The following is a 16015-nucleotide window of genomic DNA, read 5'->3' on the forward strand; positions in this document are numbered from 1 at the left end:
AGTCGCGCTATTGAGCACAGAACAATACTCACATTGTGCCTTTTTATAAAAAACATATGGGGCTCCTGCTGAGGCGGTTGCGGGTTCTACCATTCTGCTTTGCTTCTCCCCTTTGAACGCTGTGGGCGGGGCCTCCGCTCCAAGGTTCTCTGCCCTGCTGGACAGCTTGCTGCCAGACGCCTTCTGGAGGGATATACTTATTTCTGCCTTTTGCCCTGTACAGTGCTCATTGCTTTCTCCTATTGTGATATTCTTCCCACTCCAGAATTCTTGCCTGAAAAAATCCTGTGGACAGAGGAGCTTGGCGGCTACAGTCCATGGGGTCGCAGAGTGGACGCGACTCGGCGCGCATTGTGATATTCTTAGAAATACACTTAACCTTGTCCATTAGGCCAGTGGAAATTGTGTATTTCGGACAAAACACTCCCAGCCCTGAATGGGCATGGGAAGCAGCGTCTGCTCTTGTCCGGTTAAACTGCAGTTTGGTTCTTGGCTGGTTTTGGCCATGGGGAGATACGAGGCTGCTGTACTTGTCTCTACCAGATCGAAGATCAGATCAGATCAGATCAGTCCAGTCGCTCAGTCGTGTCCGACTCTTTGCGACCCCATGAATCGCAGCACGCCAGGCCTCCCTGTCCATCACCAATTCTTGGAGTTCACTGAGACTCTCGTCCATCGAGTCAGTGATGCCATCCAGCCATCTCAACCTCTGTCGTCCCCTTCTCCTCTTGCCCCCAATCCCTCCCAGTCATCAGATCGAAAGTGCCCACCAAAGTGCGGCCCCAACTGAGCAGGTCCTTCCATTTGTCTCCTTCTCCTTCCTGCCCCAGTTTAACTTTCTTCCATACCCCGTTGTTCCTTCAGAGGACAAGAACGATCTCAGCATAGGTGTTGGATATTAGCACCACAGGCTAAGACTTGGGTGTGGAGGGAGGCAGTGAATACGAGAAGCCGGGTGAATTCCACCCTCCTGGACGCTGCCAGCAGATGGCGCTGTTCTTTTTATGACCCTTCACCACCTCTCCAGCTACCAGGCCTTCCGGGCTAGTCCCAGGGACGCTGCCTTGTCCTGAGCAGTGTCCCTGTTGGGCCTGAAGGCGGGGGCTAAGCCTTTGCTTCTGTTGGAAAGAAATTCTAGCCAGTTGGCTGTAGGAAGGTTGGCTCGCTTTCCTTTGCCACCTCCTTCGACATTTGTTGGTTAATGAGGAGTGGGGAGGGGAAAGCTGGGGGTGGGGGTTGGGGGTGATCTTGAGGATCAATATCCAAAAGAGCCTTACTTAGTTCCCCACGGTGGAAAAGAAGGTTCCTTGGGTCTCTGCTGGGGTTTCTGTCCGCACCTCCCCAAGCTTCTGCGCCCCAGCCTGCTGGTCCCACCACCCCCAGCCTGGCGGCCTGAGACGCTGCGCCCCACTGCTTAGCGGAGTGCCCTTGTTGCTGGGCAACAGGCAGCCGGAGGCCTCCTCTCCCACTCGCCTCATCCAGCCCCCGCGGTTCCTCCTAATATGGATTTAATTAGTGTACTTTTTACCTTCTGACTGTAAATTGGAAACTGAGTAGGGAAGCAATGTTCTGCGGTGCCCCAAGCCGTCGCTCATTCTGGCTGGAACAGTCTGCTCCGCACACCACCTACCTCGGCAAGCAGCTGGAGTGAACCTCAGAAATCCTCAGGGGAACAAACTACCTCGCTGTGCCGTCATGAGTAATTCAGATGCTTTCAGACGACATTTAGGTCAAATGCGGTTGAGGACCACCGCAGAGAGAAGAGATAAAGGGGGAATGTGGGGGGCGGGACGCAGGCAAATGCTGTAAATCAATCCTCCCAACGAACCCATAACATTACTTTCACGGCCTAGCTGCAGTTTAGAAAATCACCATGGGTGTTTACCTGCTGTGTTTGAAATTGAAGTCAGCACTAAGTTCTCACTAGAAGAACTTTTCCCCCTTCTGGAGGAGAGGTCCAGAGATCTCTCTCTCAATCACTCCCTCCCCACCTCTCTTCCTCCCACTCCCTCTCTCACTATCTGGTCCTTCTTTCCACTTCCCTGCAGTAATATCTGAGGCCACCTCTGCTCCACAGGTTTAAGTCCAGAGGTGGGGCAGCTCTGGGAGTGTGAAGCCAGCCATAGAGGTTCAAGGCAACAAGCTGCCTGGAGAGTGACAGTCTACTTATTAAACCATTTTAAAAGGTCAGATAATTTCTTCCAGGATAAGGCAAAGAAAAGGGGAAGAATATAGGTCCTGAGTAGGCCCAGCCTTAAAGCCATGTGTGCAGAGGGGTGCTTTCAATCCAGAAGGCTGAATGCTTGTTTAGGACTGGAAGGTGAGGCTGGGGATTTTAGAGGTATGTGCGGTAAGAAAGGCATTGTGGAGACTTCCCTGATGGTCCAGTAGTTAAGAATCTTGCCTGCCAACGAAGGGGACATTGGTTCAATCCCTGGTGAGGGAAGATTCCGCACACCTCAGAGCAATTAAGCCCCTGTGCCACAACTACTGAGCCCACGTGAGCCCAGAGCCTGTGCTCCGTAACAAGAGAAGCCATTGCAATGAGAAGCCTGAGCACTGCAACTAGAGAGTAGTCTCCACTCATCCCAACGAGAGAAAGCCACTTGCAGCAACAAAGACCCAGCAAGCCAAGAAAAAATTAACAAATTAAAAAAAAAAAAAGAATCCACCTGCCAATGCAAGAGACAAGGGTTAGATCCCTGACCAGAAAAGATTCCACATGCCACTGGGCAGCTAAGCCTGTGTGCCACAACTACTGAGCCAGCATGAGCCTAGAGCCCGTGCTCTGCAACAAGAGAAGCCGTCATAATGAGAAGCCCACTTGCCACAACTAGAGAAAGCTGACACACAGCAACGAAAACCCTGTGCAGCCAAAAATAAATAAATAAAAGGCACTGTGATATTTGAAATAATGTGATATCACTTACAGAATATAGGATAGTTTCCCTTTTATGGGAATATATTTTTCCTAGTAGTGTCAATATTGTTGTTTATATATACAGGTACTAACATGGTAAAAGAATGGTGATCAGGTAGAGTAACAGCACAAATCAGAGCTATTTGGTTTTGGAATGCATCCAGATATCCCTTTGGGACCGACTTGGCACTCCTAGTAATATTTCAGGATGATGTTGCAGTTCACAAACAACTCTACCTACTCATTCCATGTGCTCCTCCCTCCCCACAGCCTGTAGGATAGGTACTGCCAATTCCACAGAGAGAGAGATGGAGCTTGGAGAATTGGGTGACTTGCTTAAGGTCACTAAATGAATAAAGAGCTGAGATGAGACCACCTTGCTTTTCTGTAACAGGATGTTTTACTGGAAAAGAGCAGCAGGATGCCATCCTGACCATGACAGTTACTAGCTTGAGGCCATCAGATCAGATCAGATCAGTCGCTCAGTTGTGTCCGACTCTTTGCGACCCCATGAATCGCAGCACACCAGGCCTCCCTGTCCATCACCAACTCCCGGAGTTCACTCAGACTCACGTCCATCGAGTCAGTGATGCCATCCAGCCATCTCATCCTCTGTCGTCCCCTTCTCCTCTTGCCCCCAATCCCTCCCAGCATCAGAGTCTTTTCCAATGAGTCAACTCTTCGCATGAGGTGGCCAAAGTACTGGAGTTTCAGCTTCAGCATCATTCCCTCCAAAGAAATCCCAGGGCTGATCTCCTTCAGAATGGACTGGTTGGATCTCCTTGCAGTCCAAGGAACTCTCAAGAGTCTTCTCCAACACCACAGCTCAAAAGCATCAATTCTTCGGCGCTCAGCCTTCTTCACAGTCCAACTCTCACATCCATACATGACCACAGGAAAAACCATAGCCTTGACTAGATGAACCTTTGTTGGCAAAGTAATGTCTCTGCTTTTGAACATGCTATCTAGGTTGGTCATAACTTTCCTTCCAAGGAGTAAGCGTCTTTTAATTTCATGGCTGCAGTCACCATCTACAGTGATTTTGGAGCCCCCCAAAATAAAGTCTGACACTGTTTCCCCATCTATTTCCCATGAAGTGATGGGACTGGATGCCATGATCTTCGTTTTCTGAATGTTGAGCTTTAAGCCAACTTTTTCACTCTCCACTTTCACTTTCATCAAGAGGCTTTTGAGTTCCTCTTCACTTTCTGCCATAAGGGTGGTGTCATCTGCATATCTGAGGTTATTGATATTTCTCCTGGCAATCTTGATTCCAGCTTGTGTTTCTTCCAGTCCAGCGTTTCTCATGATGTACTCTGCATATAAGTTAAATAAACAGGGTGACAATATACAGCCTTGATGAACTCCTTTTCCTATTTGGAACCAGTCTGTTGTTCCATGTCCAGTTCTAACTGTTGCTTCCTGACCTGCATACAAATTTCTAAAGAGGCAGATCAGGTGGTCTGGTATTAATTCCCATCTCTTTGAGAATTTTCCCCAGTTTATTGTGATCCACACAGTCAAAGGCTTTGGCATAGTCAATAAAGCAGAAATAGATGTTTTTCTGGAACTCTCTTGCTTTTTCCATGATCCAGCAGATGTTGGCAATTTGATCTCTGGTTCCTCTGCCTTTTCTAAAACCAGCTTGAACATCAGGAAGTTCACGGTTCACATATTGCTGAAGCCTGGCTTGGAGAATTTTGAGCATTACTTTACTAGTGTGTGAGATGAGTAGCTTGAGGCCATACAGGTTACTTACAGTTTCTCTAGGCTTCCTCACTTTAAAAAGAGTTGGACATGACTCAACAACTTCACTTTCACTTTTCACTTTCATGCATTGGAGAAGGAAATGGCAACCCACTCCAGTGTTCTTGCCTGGAGAATCCTGGGGACGGGGGAGCTTGGTGGGCTGCTGTCTGTGGGGTCGCACAGAGTCTAACATGACTGAAGTGACTTAGCAGCAGCAGCATGGCCTGGTCAAAATTGGGAAAGGAGTACATCAAGCCTGTATACTGTCACCCTGTTTATTTAACTTATATGCAGAGTACATAATGCAAAATGCCAGACTGGATGAAGCACAAACTGGAATCAAGATTTCGGGGAGAAATATCAATAACCTCAGACATGCAGATGACACCACCCTTATGGCAGAAAGTGAGGAGGAACCAAAAAGCTTCTTGATGAAGATGAAAAAGGAGAGTGAAAAAGCCGTCTTAAAACTCAACATTCAAAAAACTAAGATCGTGGCATCTGGTCCCATCACTTCATGCCAAATAGATGGGGAAACAATGGAAACATTACAGACTTTATTTTCTTGGGCTCCAAAATCACTGTGGACGGTGACTGCAGCCATGAAATTAAAAGATGCTTGCTCCTTGGAAGAAAAACTATGATAAACCTAGACAGCATATTAAAATGCTGTTAAATATGACAGCATATTAAAAAGCAGAGCCATTACTTTGCCTACAAAATCTGTCTAGTCAAAGCTATGGTTTTTCCAGTAGTCATGTATGGATGTGAGAGCTGGACCATAAAAAGGCTGAGTGCCAAAGAATTGATGCCTTTGAACTGCAGTGATGGAGAAGACTCTTGACAGTCCCTTTTACCACAAGGAGATCAAGCCAGTCATTCCTAAAGGAAATCAACCCTGAATATTCACTGGAAGGATTGATGCTGAAGCTGAAACTACAATACTTTGGCCACCTGATGGGGTGAGCTGACTCACTCGAAAAGACCCTGATGCTGGGAAAGATTGAAGGCAGGAGGAGAAGGGGACAACAGAGGATAAGATGGTTGGATGGCATCACCAACTCGATGTACATGAGTTTGAGTAAACTCTGGGAGATTGTGAAGAACAGGGAAGCCTGGCTTGCTGCAGTCCATGGGGTCGCAAAGAGTCGGACATGACTGAGTGACTGAACAACAGCAACATACCCTGGTCTCCTTTAGGTATGTAACACATACTCAAGAATAGCCTCCATCCTCCTGAGAGGAAATGTACAATTGTATTAAAAAGCTTGCTGTGGATATGAGTCATACACATCCACCTCAGCAATTAACTCTTTCCCTATTAAGAGGAGTGATTCTGTTCCCTGTGATAATTTTAACCAGATAAATTGCCTTAATCGATGAACAACTATTTTTTTTTTTTTTGGTCATTTGTTGGAAATACTCTTCCACAGGTATGCCTCCTGTTAACCAGATATTCTTCTTGCAAACTTCCCATATGCATATCAAACCATAATTTCCTACTAACTTCCCATATAGTTTCAGACAGTCTCAGCCTGCAAGGGAAAAGCAGTGGTTTGTTACACCTGTGTGTTAGGCTTATTGACCCTAAACTCTTGCTGAATGTTTTTACTTCACTTGGAAGGTTTGCAGCACACCCTTGTGAAACACAAAGATTCTTCCGCAGTTTAAGAATCTTCCTCTGATTTAAATGTGCCATAAACATTAGTTATTGTTATCGCTACTATGCTGGCTTACATTTTGTCTTGCTCAAAGCCAGTCATACCTGTGTGTGACCTTTGTTACCCTTAGTCAAGTTTCTCTTTCATTATGAAAAATTTCTAATATTTTATTCTTAGACCTTCAGCTACTCAGATTGCTTTAATTATTGCCTCTCATCATTTAGTTTTTCACAGAGGCAGACGATTTGATGTGCATTTTGAAATAATTTATGCAGCTTAGCTAGAGTTCCAGGCAAGGAAGATGGGAGAGGCCAGATCAGGGCCTACATTTATCTACAGTTTTTGGCTATCATATCCATGTTTGGTTGATTCCTTTACTTTGCAGAGAAATCCAAATTCTTTCAATAGTAGAATACTTGAAAGAAGCAAAAGGATGGAGATAAAAGTAATGAAAAGAAATGCAAATACAGTAGCAAGTGCTATAGAATGTTTAAGGGAAGTACAGCATCACACAGCAGGAACAAAATGGGAAAATGTTTATTTCATTGGTTAAATCAAAACATTCCAGGAAGGACTGCCTTAATTAATTTTCAGAGGCCTCACTGATACATATATGGGAGGGGAGCCCCACTACCCTGGCCACAAAAACTATTTGGTATAACTAATCACATGCAAACCCAATTTGCAAAAGCAGAGCATTATTACAATATGATATTTTAAAAAAAGATTGGTTGAGCAAATAGACTTCATATCTTTAAAATGGGAAAAGAGCCATTATAATTATGCTGGGTTGAACCTGAGAAATCCTGGCAATACTTAAAACCTTCTCAATTACAAATAGGAGCAAAGATACAGGTGAACTAAGCTACCCCTCTCTAAGGTCGCTGAGTAAGGAGACTTTGCATTTGCTATTTTGGAATAAGTTGTTTGCTTTCAGATGGCTTTTTAAAATGGCTACCACATAAGTTTTGCTTATATAGAACTTTCTTATAAAATAGTTGCTCCTTAATTGTATCTGTTACTATTTAACCAGTTATTTTTCTGGTGTTAGGCTACGACATTTTTTTTCTTTGAATATTCACCTACTGCAGTGAAAGGCTAAGCCAGATTTGAAAGCCACAGATTCAGAAACATGGCACAATGGTGCAATTCACAAATCAAATTTTAAAAAGTTAAATATTCATGCCATAGCAAAGTAGCCAGCGACCAGTGACAAAGATATATTTCACCATCAAGACAACCACAAATTAAAAGTATTTGCCAAAAATGTCTTTTCTCTCATTGTTAAATCACTTTTACTCCCAAGATGCACTTGTTTTCTAATATTTAGCATTCACAGTATAACTGAAATTAATTACATTCACAATGGTCACTTTCTGTGTTCAAGATTGACATCTTGATTGCTTAAAATGAGGTAGATAGCCATTCAAGGGTTTTGTTGGTTGGGACTAAATTCCTTTAGATCTTGATCTTTTTTTTTTTTAAATAGAATTCCAAAATATTTAGCAAAAGATTGAACATGTCTGAGCATTTTGGAAAAATATAATTTCAAGAGGTTATTTTATGAAAGTTGTTTTTACCTCATTTCAACTTAAAAACAGGATAAAAGCATCAAATTACAAATGCACTGCATATCTTAAAGCTGACAAATAATCTATCATCACACAAAGCTGTAATTCTGCTTTGGAAGTATATAGATGCAGAGGCATTGGTTTAAATCATTCAGGGGCCAGACCAGCTGCTGCCCCTGAACCTTTGATCCTAAATTGCAAATCTCCTCCAAGGTTCAAGCCTGATTTCCAGAGTTCTTCATAGGAGGCTCTCACTGAGATCTTGAATCCCATCTCTGGAGAAAGATTAAGAAGTTGGAGGCAAAGGCCCACTTGGGTAAAACAGGCTGCAGTGGACAAAGCTGGAGACACGATGGAGCCAAAAGTATTGGACCATGGTCTTGGGCAGGCTTTGACTGTGAGAGGGAGGGGCGATTAGAGCCACAAAGTCGTCACCTTGGGAACCGTCAGGTTGCTGGGGGTAGGCTGGGCACTAGACCAGCCAAGGCTCCTGGAGTGGGTCGACGAGAGATCTCTGAAAAGGCTGGCAGACTGCCGCGGATCTTTGTCTTTTTACGAGGAGCCATGGGCGAGGCTCCCAAGAATTTGTTTAAGGAGCTTGACTTTCTCATGCCTCGAGCCAGATCCTGGAGCATCAGGTCATCAGCCAGGACGCCCAGAAACGCGCTGGTGGTGGAACTGAGGATGGTGGCCGCCACCTGCACGGGGCGCCGGGCCGCAAAACTGCCACTACCACCAGCAGCCCCATCGGGTTCGGTCGAACCTCGCAGGCCAGGGTCGCCAAGTAGGCGACGCAGAGCATACGAGGCGCCCGACTGCAGGTACTGGTAAGCGCGCCGTCCGCTGTGGTCGCGCACGTGCACCTGCGCACCCAAGCGGACTACCAAGAGCACGGCCGCATCTTCGTGGCCGTGCAGCGCCGCCAAATGCAGCGGCGTATAGCCGCCGTGCGAGCGCGCGTTGACGTCGACCCGTGCGCCCCCACGCCGCGCGACCTCCACCAGCTGCTGCACCATCTCGAGGTCGCCGCTCTTAGCGGCCCAGTGCAGGGCTGTGAAACCAGACATGAAGTCGCGTTTGGCCGCCAGGCCGAGGTCGCGCAGCAGCAGCCCGTGCAGCTGGTGGGTCCAGCGGCCCCCAGCCGCCCGCACTAGCCATTCGTGTTCGGCCGGCTCTAGGGGCACGGCGGACGGCGGCGGGGCAGCCGGAGCCTCCTCGGTGTCGGGGCTCAGGAGGCGCGGGCCGGCGCGCGACAGGCGCCTCAGGTGAGGGGAGCGGCCAGAGCCCAGACCGAGGCCCAGGCCGGACTCCTCAACCGAGAGCCGCCGCAGCAGCATCGGGGAGCTCCGCGGACTGGGCTCCTCCGACAGCTGTCTGCGCAGGCCCTGCTCCTCAGCCCGGATCCGCAGCGCCGAGGGGCCGGGGACGCAGCGCACAGGCAGCATGCAGGGCTTCTGAGGCGGAGGGCGCGGAGTGGGTGGTGGTGGCCCCCGAGGCGCAGCTTCCGGGTCTGGCGGTTCTACGTGGGGCGAGGGTGCCTCCGACGGTGCCGTGGACGGTGGGGCCACGTCTTCAGAGAGACCCTCCGAGGGCTGGGCCAGTTCTAAGGCTGGAATCTGGGGGTCAGAGGGCACCCCTGACTGCCAGGCCGGGTCTAACAGCAGCCCCTGAGTGGTCTCTGAGGCCGGAGCCCCGGCGGTGTCCTGCTGCTCTGATGGCGGGGCCGGGTCCTCAGCCGGTTCCGCCGCCCTCGGTGCCGAGGACGAGGACGGAGCCCCCGAGGCCGCGGTTTCCTCCTGTGAGACAGAAGTGACCTTCGACGGCGGGGCTGGTGCCTCTGGGGCGCTCTGGAAGCAGCAGGCCGGGGGCTCGGGTCCGTCGTGGGACCGCGACTTCTTCTTCAGCACCACGAATTTGACGCCGTCGAGCTCCTTCACCACGGCCACGTTGTTGACGAACTGCTTGAAGGGGTCCCTGCGGGCTGCGCGGCCGCGTGGGTCGCCGGCCTCCAGGAGCGGTTTGAAGCGGCTCAGCAGCTCCGAGTTGCGCACCTTCCCGCCGTTCTCCTGCAGGAAGCCCAGCACCGCCGCCTGGCTCACTCCGGCGGCCGCAGCAGCCGCGGCCGCGGCCAGCGCCATGGTCACTTACCGCCCCGTAAGGGGGGAGCCAGGCCGCCCGCTCCCACCAACTCTGCGGTTCCCTGTTGCTGGGCAAGGTGGACGTCGCGGCGCCTCCGGAGGAGGGAGCCGGGGTTCCGGGAGTCAGGTCCGCCTCGGCCAGGCTCACCTGATCTTTTTCACCGAGGCGTGACGGGCGTGTCCCCGAAGCTGGACCTCGGTCATGCCAGCGCAGCGGGGCCCGGCAGTCTCCTGGAGAAAGGAGCCGGAGGCCGCGGCGCGCGACCCCCGCCGCTGCCCCGCGGGGTCCCCAGTCTTCGGGGTAGGTGTCTGCCTTTACAATCTGTCCAATGGGCGCCGGACTCCATCCCCCATGCGCGGTGCTCGCCTTACAGGTGACAGCTGCCGCCAGGGCCGCGGTGGGAGTACGGGAGCGGAAATTCTCCACCGCCCCTCCCAACCCGGGAATTAAAGGCGCAGTGCCAGGCTTCAGCTCCGCTCCCGGTTGCTAGGTGGGTGTGTTCCCCAGGGATAACGCGGTCGCCAGCCAAAGCAAGGTTTCTTATTCCTTTAAGAAATGTTTAACCACCACAAAATACCGGGCGATTGCTTGAACCAGTAATTTATTTAAAGACCATCAATGCCTTCTGAATTGTTGATTACAGAAAAATGGCTTCGTGTAACTTGCAGTAGACACAATTCGCTGTGCGTGGCAATGTATGTCACCCGAGATTTAGAAGAGACGTTTTAAAAAGCAGTTTTCTTATGATGCGATAGTACATTTTCACATCGAGTTTGGGGAATAAAACCACAGGAAAACATAAAGAAGGAAAAATATCACTTAAAATCACCATTAACATTTTTGACTGTTTTTTTCTCCCTCCCCCTACACATGTGTATACATGTTTATGCTTTAAAATAAGAAAGTAAAATTGGAATCATGCTATGTTTTTAAAAATTCACTTCCTCCACAAATATTTGCTGCGCACCTCGTTTCAGCCTCGGAGAAGGCGATGGCACCCTACTCCAGTGCTCTTGCCTGGAAACTCCCATGGATGGAGGAGCCTGGTAGGCTGCAGTCCATGGGGTCGGGAAGGGTCAGACACAACTGAGCGACTTCACTTTCACTTTTCACTTTCATGCATTGGAGAAGGAAATGGCAACCCACTCCAGTGTTCTTGCCTGGAGAATCCCAGGGACAGGGGAGCCTGGTGGGCTGCTGTCTATGGGGTCGCACAGAGTAGGACATGACTGAAGCGACTTAGCAGTAGCAGTAGTTTGTGCCAGTACCTTTTCAGATTGTGATACATGGTTTAGAAAGACAGATAAAAACCCCTGATTTAGTGGAGCTCTTATGGTAGAATGGGGGAAGGTTTTTGTTGTTCAGTCGCTAAGTCGTGTGGGACTCTTTGTGACCCCTTGGACTGAAGCATGCCAGGCTTCCCTGTCAGGGGATGGTGGGGAGCGACAAAGAGAAGTGATATGGTGAATCTGCAAATTGTATAATATACTAGAGAAATACTATGGGTGTTTAAAGTAAAATAAAATACTATGGGTATTTAGAGTAAAATAGAGGGGCAGGTTCGTAGAAGGCAATGGCACCCCACTCCAGCACTCTTGCCTGGAAAATCCCATGGATGGAGCAGCCTGGTGGGCCGCAGTCCATGGGGTCGCTAAGAGTCGGACAAGACTCAGCAACTTCACTTTCACTCTTCACTTTCATGCATTGGAGAAGGAAATGGCAACCCACTCCAGTGTTCTTGCCTGGAGAATCCCAGGGACGGGGGAGCCTCATGGGCTGCTGTCTATGGGGTCGCACAGAGTTGGACACGACTGAAGCAACTTAGCAGCAGCAGCAGCAGAGGGGCAGGTTGCAAGTTCGAACCCTGTATTCAGGGTAGGACTCACTATGAAGGCCCTTTAAGGGATTAGAGATTTATGTAGGTAAGTAGAAGAAACTTTGAGCAGAAGAAACAGCCAGGGCAGAGGTGTGATCAGTTTTTTAATTTACAAACACAATACTACAAATACATAAACAAAGACACTGGTAGTTAAAGAGAGCAAGACTCTTGAATCAAAATTCCACACTTGAGTCCTGTCTCTACCTTGAGTACTCTCTTGACCTCTCTGTGCCTCAATTTTCTTATTTGTGAAGGGAGAAGTGGACAGTAATTACACTTAGCAAATTGTTGTGAGGATTCTGTGAGAAAGTAAACATAAAGCACTTAGAACATGCTTAACCCACAGTAAATATTCACATTATTATTAGCAGTATGTTGTTCAGTTGCTCAGACATATACCACTGTTTGCGACCCCATGGACTGCAGCATGTCAGGCTTCCCTCTCCTTCACCATCTCCCAGAGCTTGCTCAAACTCATGCTCATTGAATCATTGATGCCATCCAACCACCTCATCCTCTTTGGATGAGATTTGGGCTCCATTTCCTCATTTGAGCTCCAAAATCACTGCAGATGGTGACTGCAGCCATGAAATTAAAAGACACTTACTCCTTGGAAGAAAAGTTATGACCAACCTAGACAGCATATTAAAAAGCAGAGGATCTTTTTCAAAGATCCTCCAAATTGTTCTTTCTAGTGGATGAACCAATGGAGATTTTTAGTAATCCCATCCAAATTAATTTCTTGATGGGAGTTTCTATTCCTCAACTTTTCCCATTTTTATTTTGCAAAATTTCAATCTTGAGTATTATTTCTTATGTTTGTAGCCATCCATCTACTCTTTATTTTTCAGTTGAGGTACAGTTGATTTACATTACTCTGCAGGACCTTTAAGCCTGCAGAGTTTCTAGCCTGAAAATGGAACTTTTCCCTATTTTGGTCTGGGCACTTGGGGCGCAGAATTTCCAGCCTGCAATAGGATCTTCCCTGTATTTCAGCCCAGCTGCAAAAGTCCTGGCCCCAATACAATCCTGGCCCCAATACAAACACACTAGCTTTTGTGAATGGCACACTAGCTTTTGCCAAAAGCAGGGAAAGGGCTCAGAATTTTCTTACTTTCAGTCCTTCATGGCCCTTAGTCAGAATCCAGATTTGAGAGACTCATGCCACGTGTGTCTTTCTGTTGCTTCCCTATCTCCTGTTGCCCTGTCTGTCTCCATCAGATTTCCTAGATGACCCCTACTTGACCTTTCATATCCACATGACCTCTAGGAAAGAATTCTGGGGTTCCCTTTGGTTCAGGTCTTTCTCCTATTTTTAAAAGCCTGAGGGATCAAAACTCTCCTAACATTCTAAAGAATTCCCTTCTAAATACTGTGGTTTCTCAGGGTGGGGAAGGACCAAGCTTCCCCCACTCCTGCAAACTCCCTTAACCCTTCAGAGTCTTCTGATGGGACCAAGACCTCATGTCCCACCAGAGTGACAATCCAAGATTTTTATCAGATGATCTGCCCCTGATATCAGAGTCCATTTAAGCACTATTTGATCTATATTTTAGCTATAAAACTATGACTACAGAAAGGAAAGATGACTTTTTGACACAGGATGGCCATGATATTCTTTAGACTCCAGAGAAAACTGGTTAAAATCAATTTTTTTTTTCTTGGAAACTGCAAAACCAGTTCTTTTGGCATATCCAATTAAAAACAACTAGCTTGTTAAAGGAGAAGGCAATGGCAACCCAGTCCAGTACTCTTGCCTGGCAAATCCCATGGACGGAGGAGCCTGGTAGGCTGCAGACTGAAGCGACTTAGCAGCAGCAGCTTGTTAAAAGACCTGCCTAGGGAAAAGCTTGAAGTTAACTCTTCCCATATCCTTGAAATACACAGCCCACTTTGCCTGAGACCTCAGCCTTGGGCAAATTAGAACTTCAAGCAAAAAAAAAAAAGCGGGGGGTCAAAGAAACATTTTAAATCTCAAGTGGAAAACTATGAGATCTCTGTCTATCTGTCTGGATTTATGTATGTCTCCGTGTGTATCTTTTGACTTTTTTTTTTTTTAATATTGCTGAAGTTGTAAATGAGTTCTAATTGGCCTAAAGAAAAGTAAGCGCTTACAAATCAGACGATTCTTAATACAAGAGAAATTAACCTAAATGAATTTCAGATTCACATGAACTGGGAAATAATATTAAATATCTAGTATTAATGTTTGTTTGCTAATCTGATATAGACAGGTCTAAGAGTCATTAACATTAAGCATAATATTTTCATTGTGTCTAGGTTTATTATAAATTAAATATTGTAATATTGTTATATCTGTTACAAGTTTGTCAGCAAGGAAAGTACCTCAAGTGAAGAAACTTCAAAAAAATATATAAATGAGATATTATCTTTTAGATAAACTATTAATAATTATACTTTAGAAATGTCTGTCTAAAACAGTCTGTCTAGATTTTGGTAACCTGAATTTCTAGAGTTGTGCTAAACTAAGTGATAGAAGTTTATTGAATAGCTATGTCATTTCCAAATAAAATAAGATTTTGAAACATTAATTCAGTTCAGTTCAGTCGCTAAGTCATGTCCAACTCTTTGCGACCCCATGGACTGCAGCACACCAGGCCTCCCTGGTGTCCATCACCAACTTCTGGAGTTTACTCAAACTCATGTCCATTGAGTTGGTGATGCCATCCAACCATCTCATCCTCTGTCATCCCCTTCTCCTCCCGCCTTCAATCTTTCCCAGCATTAGGGTCTTTTCAAATGAGTCAGTTCTTCCCATCAGGTGGCCAAAGTATTGGTGTTTCAGCTTCAGCATCAGTCCTTCCAATGAATATTCAGGACTGATCTCCTTTAGAATGGACTGGTTGGATCTCCTTGCAGTCCAAGGGACTCTCAAGAGTCTCCTCCAATACCACAGTTCAAAAGCATCAATTCTTAAGCGTTCAGCTTTCTTCACAGTCCAACTCTCACATCCATATATGACCACTGTAAAAACCATAGCCTTGACTAGACGGACCTTTGTTGGCAAAGTAATGTCTCTGCTTTGTAATATGCTGTCTAGGTTGCTCATAACTTTTCTTCAAAGGAGCAAGCATCTTTTAATTTCATGGCTGCAGTCACCATCTGCAGTGATTTTGGAGCCCCCCAAAATAAAGTCTGTCTCTGTTTTCACTGTTTCCCCATCTATTTGCCATAAAGTGATGGGACAGGATGTCATGATCTTAGTTTTCTGAATGTTGAGCTTTAAGCCAACTTTTTCACTCTCCTCTTTCACTTTCATCAAGAGGCTTTTGAGTTCCTCTTCACTTTCTGATATAAGGGTGATATCATCTGCATATCTGAGGTTATTGATATTTCTCCCCTCAATTTTGATTCCAGCTTGTTCTTCATTCAGCCCAGCGTTTCTCATGATATACTCTGCATATAAGTTAAATAAGCAGGGTGACAATATACAGCCTTGACATACTCCTTTTCCTATTTGGAACCAGTCTGTTGTTCCATGTCCAGTTCTAACTATTGCTTCCTGATCTGCATACAGATTTCTGAAGAGGCAGATCAGGTGGTCTGGTATTCCCATCTCTTTCAGAATTTTTCACAGTTTGTTGTGATCCACACAGTCAAAGGCTTTGGCATAATCAATGAAGCAGAAGTAGATGTTTTTCTGGAACTCTCTTGCTTTTTCTATGATAAAATGGATGTTGGCAATTTGATCTCTGGTTCCTCTGCCTTTTCTAAATCCAGCTTGAACATCTGGAAGTTCACAGTTCACGTACTGTTGAAGCCTGGCTTGGAGAATTTTGAGCATTACTTTGCTATCATGTGAGATGAGTGCAATTGTGTGATAGTTTGAGCATTCTTTGACATTGCCTTTTATTGGGATTGGAATGAAAACTGACCTTTTCCAGTGCTGTGGCCACTGCTGAGGTTTCCAAATTTGCTGGCATATTGAGTGTAGCACTTTCACAGCACCATCTTTTAGGATTTGAAATAGCTCAACTGGAATTTCGTCACCTCCACTAGCTTTGTTCATAGTTATGCTTCCTAAGGCCCACTTGACTTCGCATTCAAGGATGTCTGGCTCTAGGTGAGTTATCAT

At 46.7% G+C, this 16015-nt stretch overlaps 1 protein-coding gene across 1 annotated transcript; it reads right to left on the minus strand.

The window, feature by feature from the left end:
• Window positions 1-6849: 6849 nt before the first annotated feature.
• SOWAHA (sosondowah ankyrin repeat domain family member A) lies at window positions 6850-10835 on the minus strand. Its single transcript, XM_006050552.4, has one exon. It carries the CDS (start codon window positions 10037-10039, stop codon window positions 8348-8350), a length of 1692 nt encoding a protein of 563 aa, XP_006050614.4. The 5' UTR covers window positions 10040-10835; the 3' UTR covers window positions 6850-8347.
• Between the last annotated feature and the right edge of the window lie 5180 nt (window positions 10836-16015).

The sequence above is a fragment of the Bubalus bubalis genome, chromosome 9, assembly GCF_019923935.1.
Source record: "Bubalus bubalis isolate 160015118507 breed Murrah chromosome 9, NDDB_SH_1, whole genome shotgun sequence".
NCBI classification, from domain to species: Eukaryota; Metazoa; Chordata; class Mammalia; order Artiodactyla; family Bovidae; genus Bubalus; species Bubalus bubalis.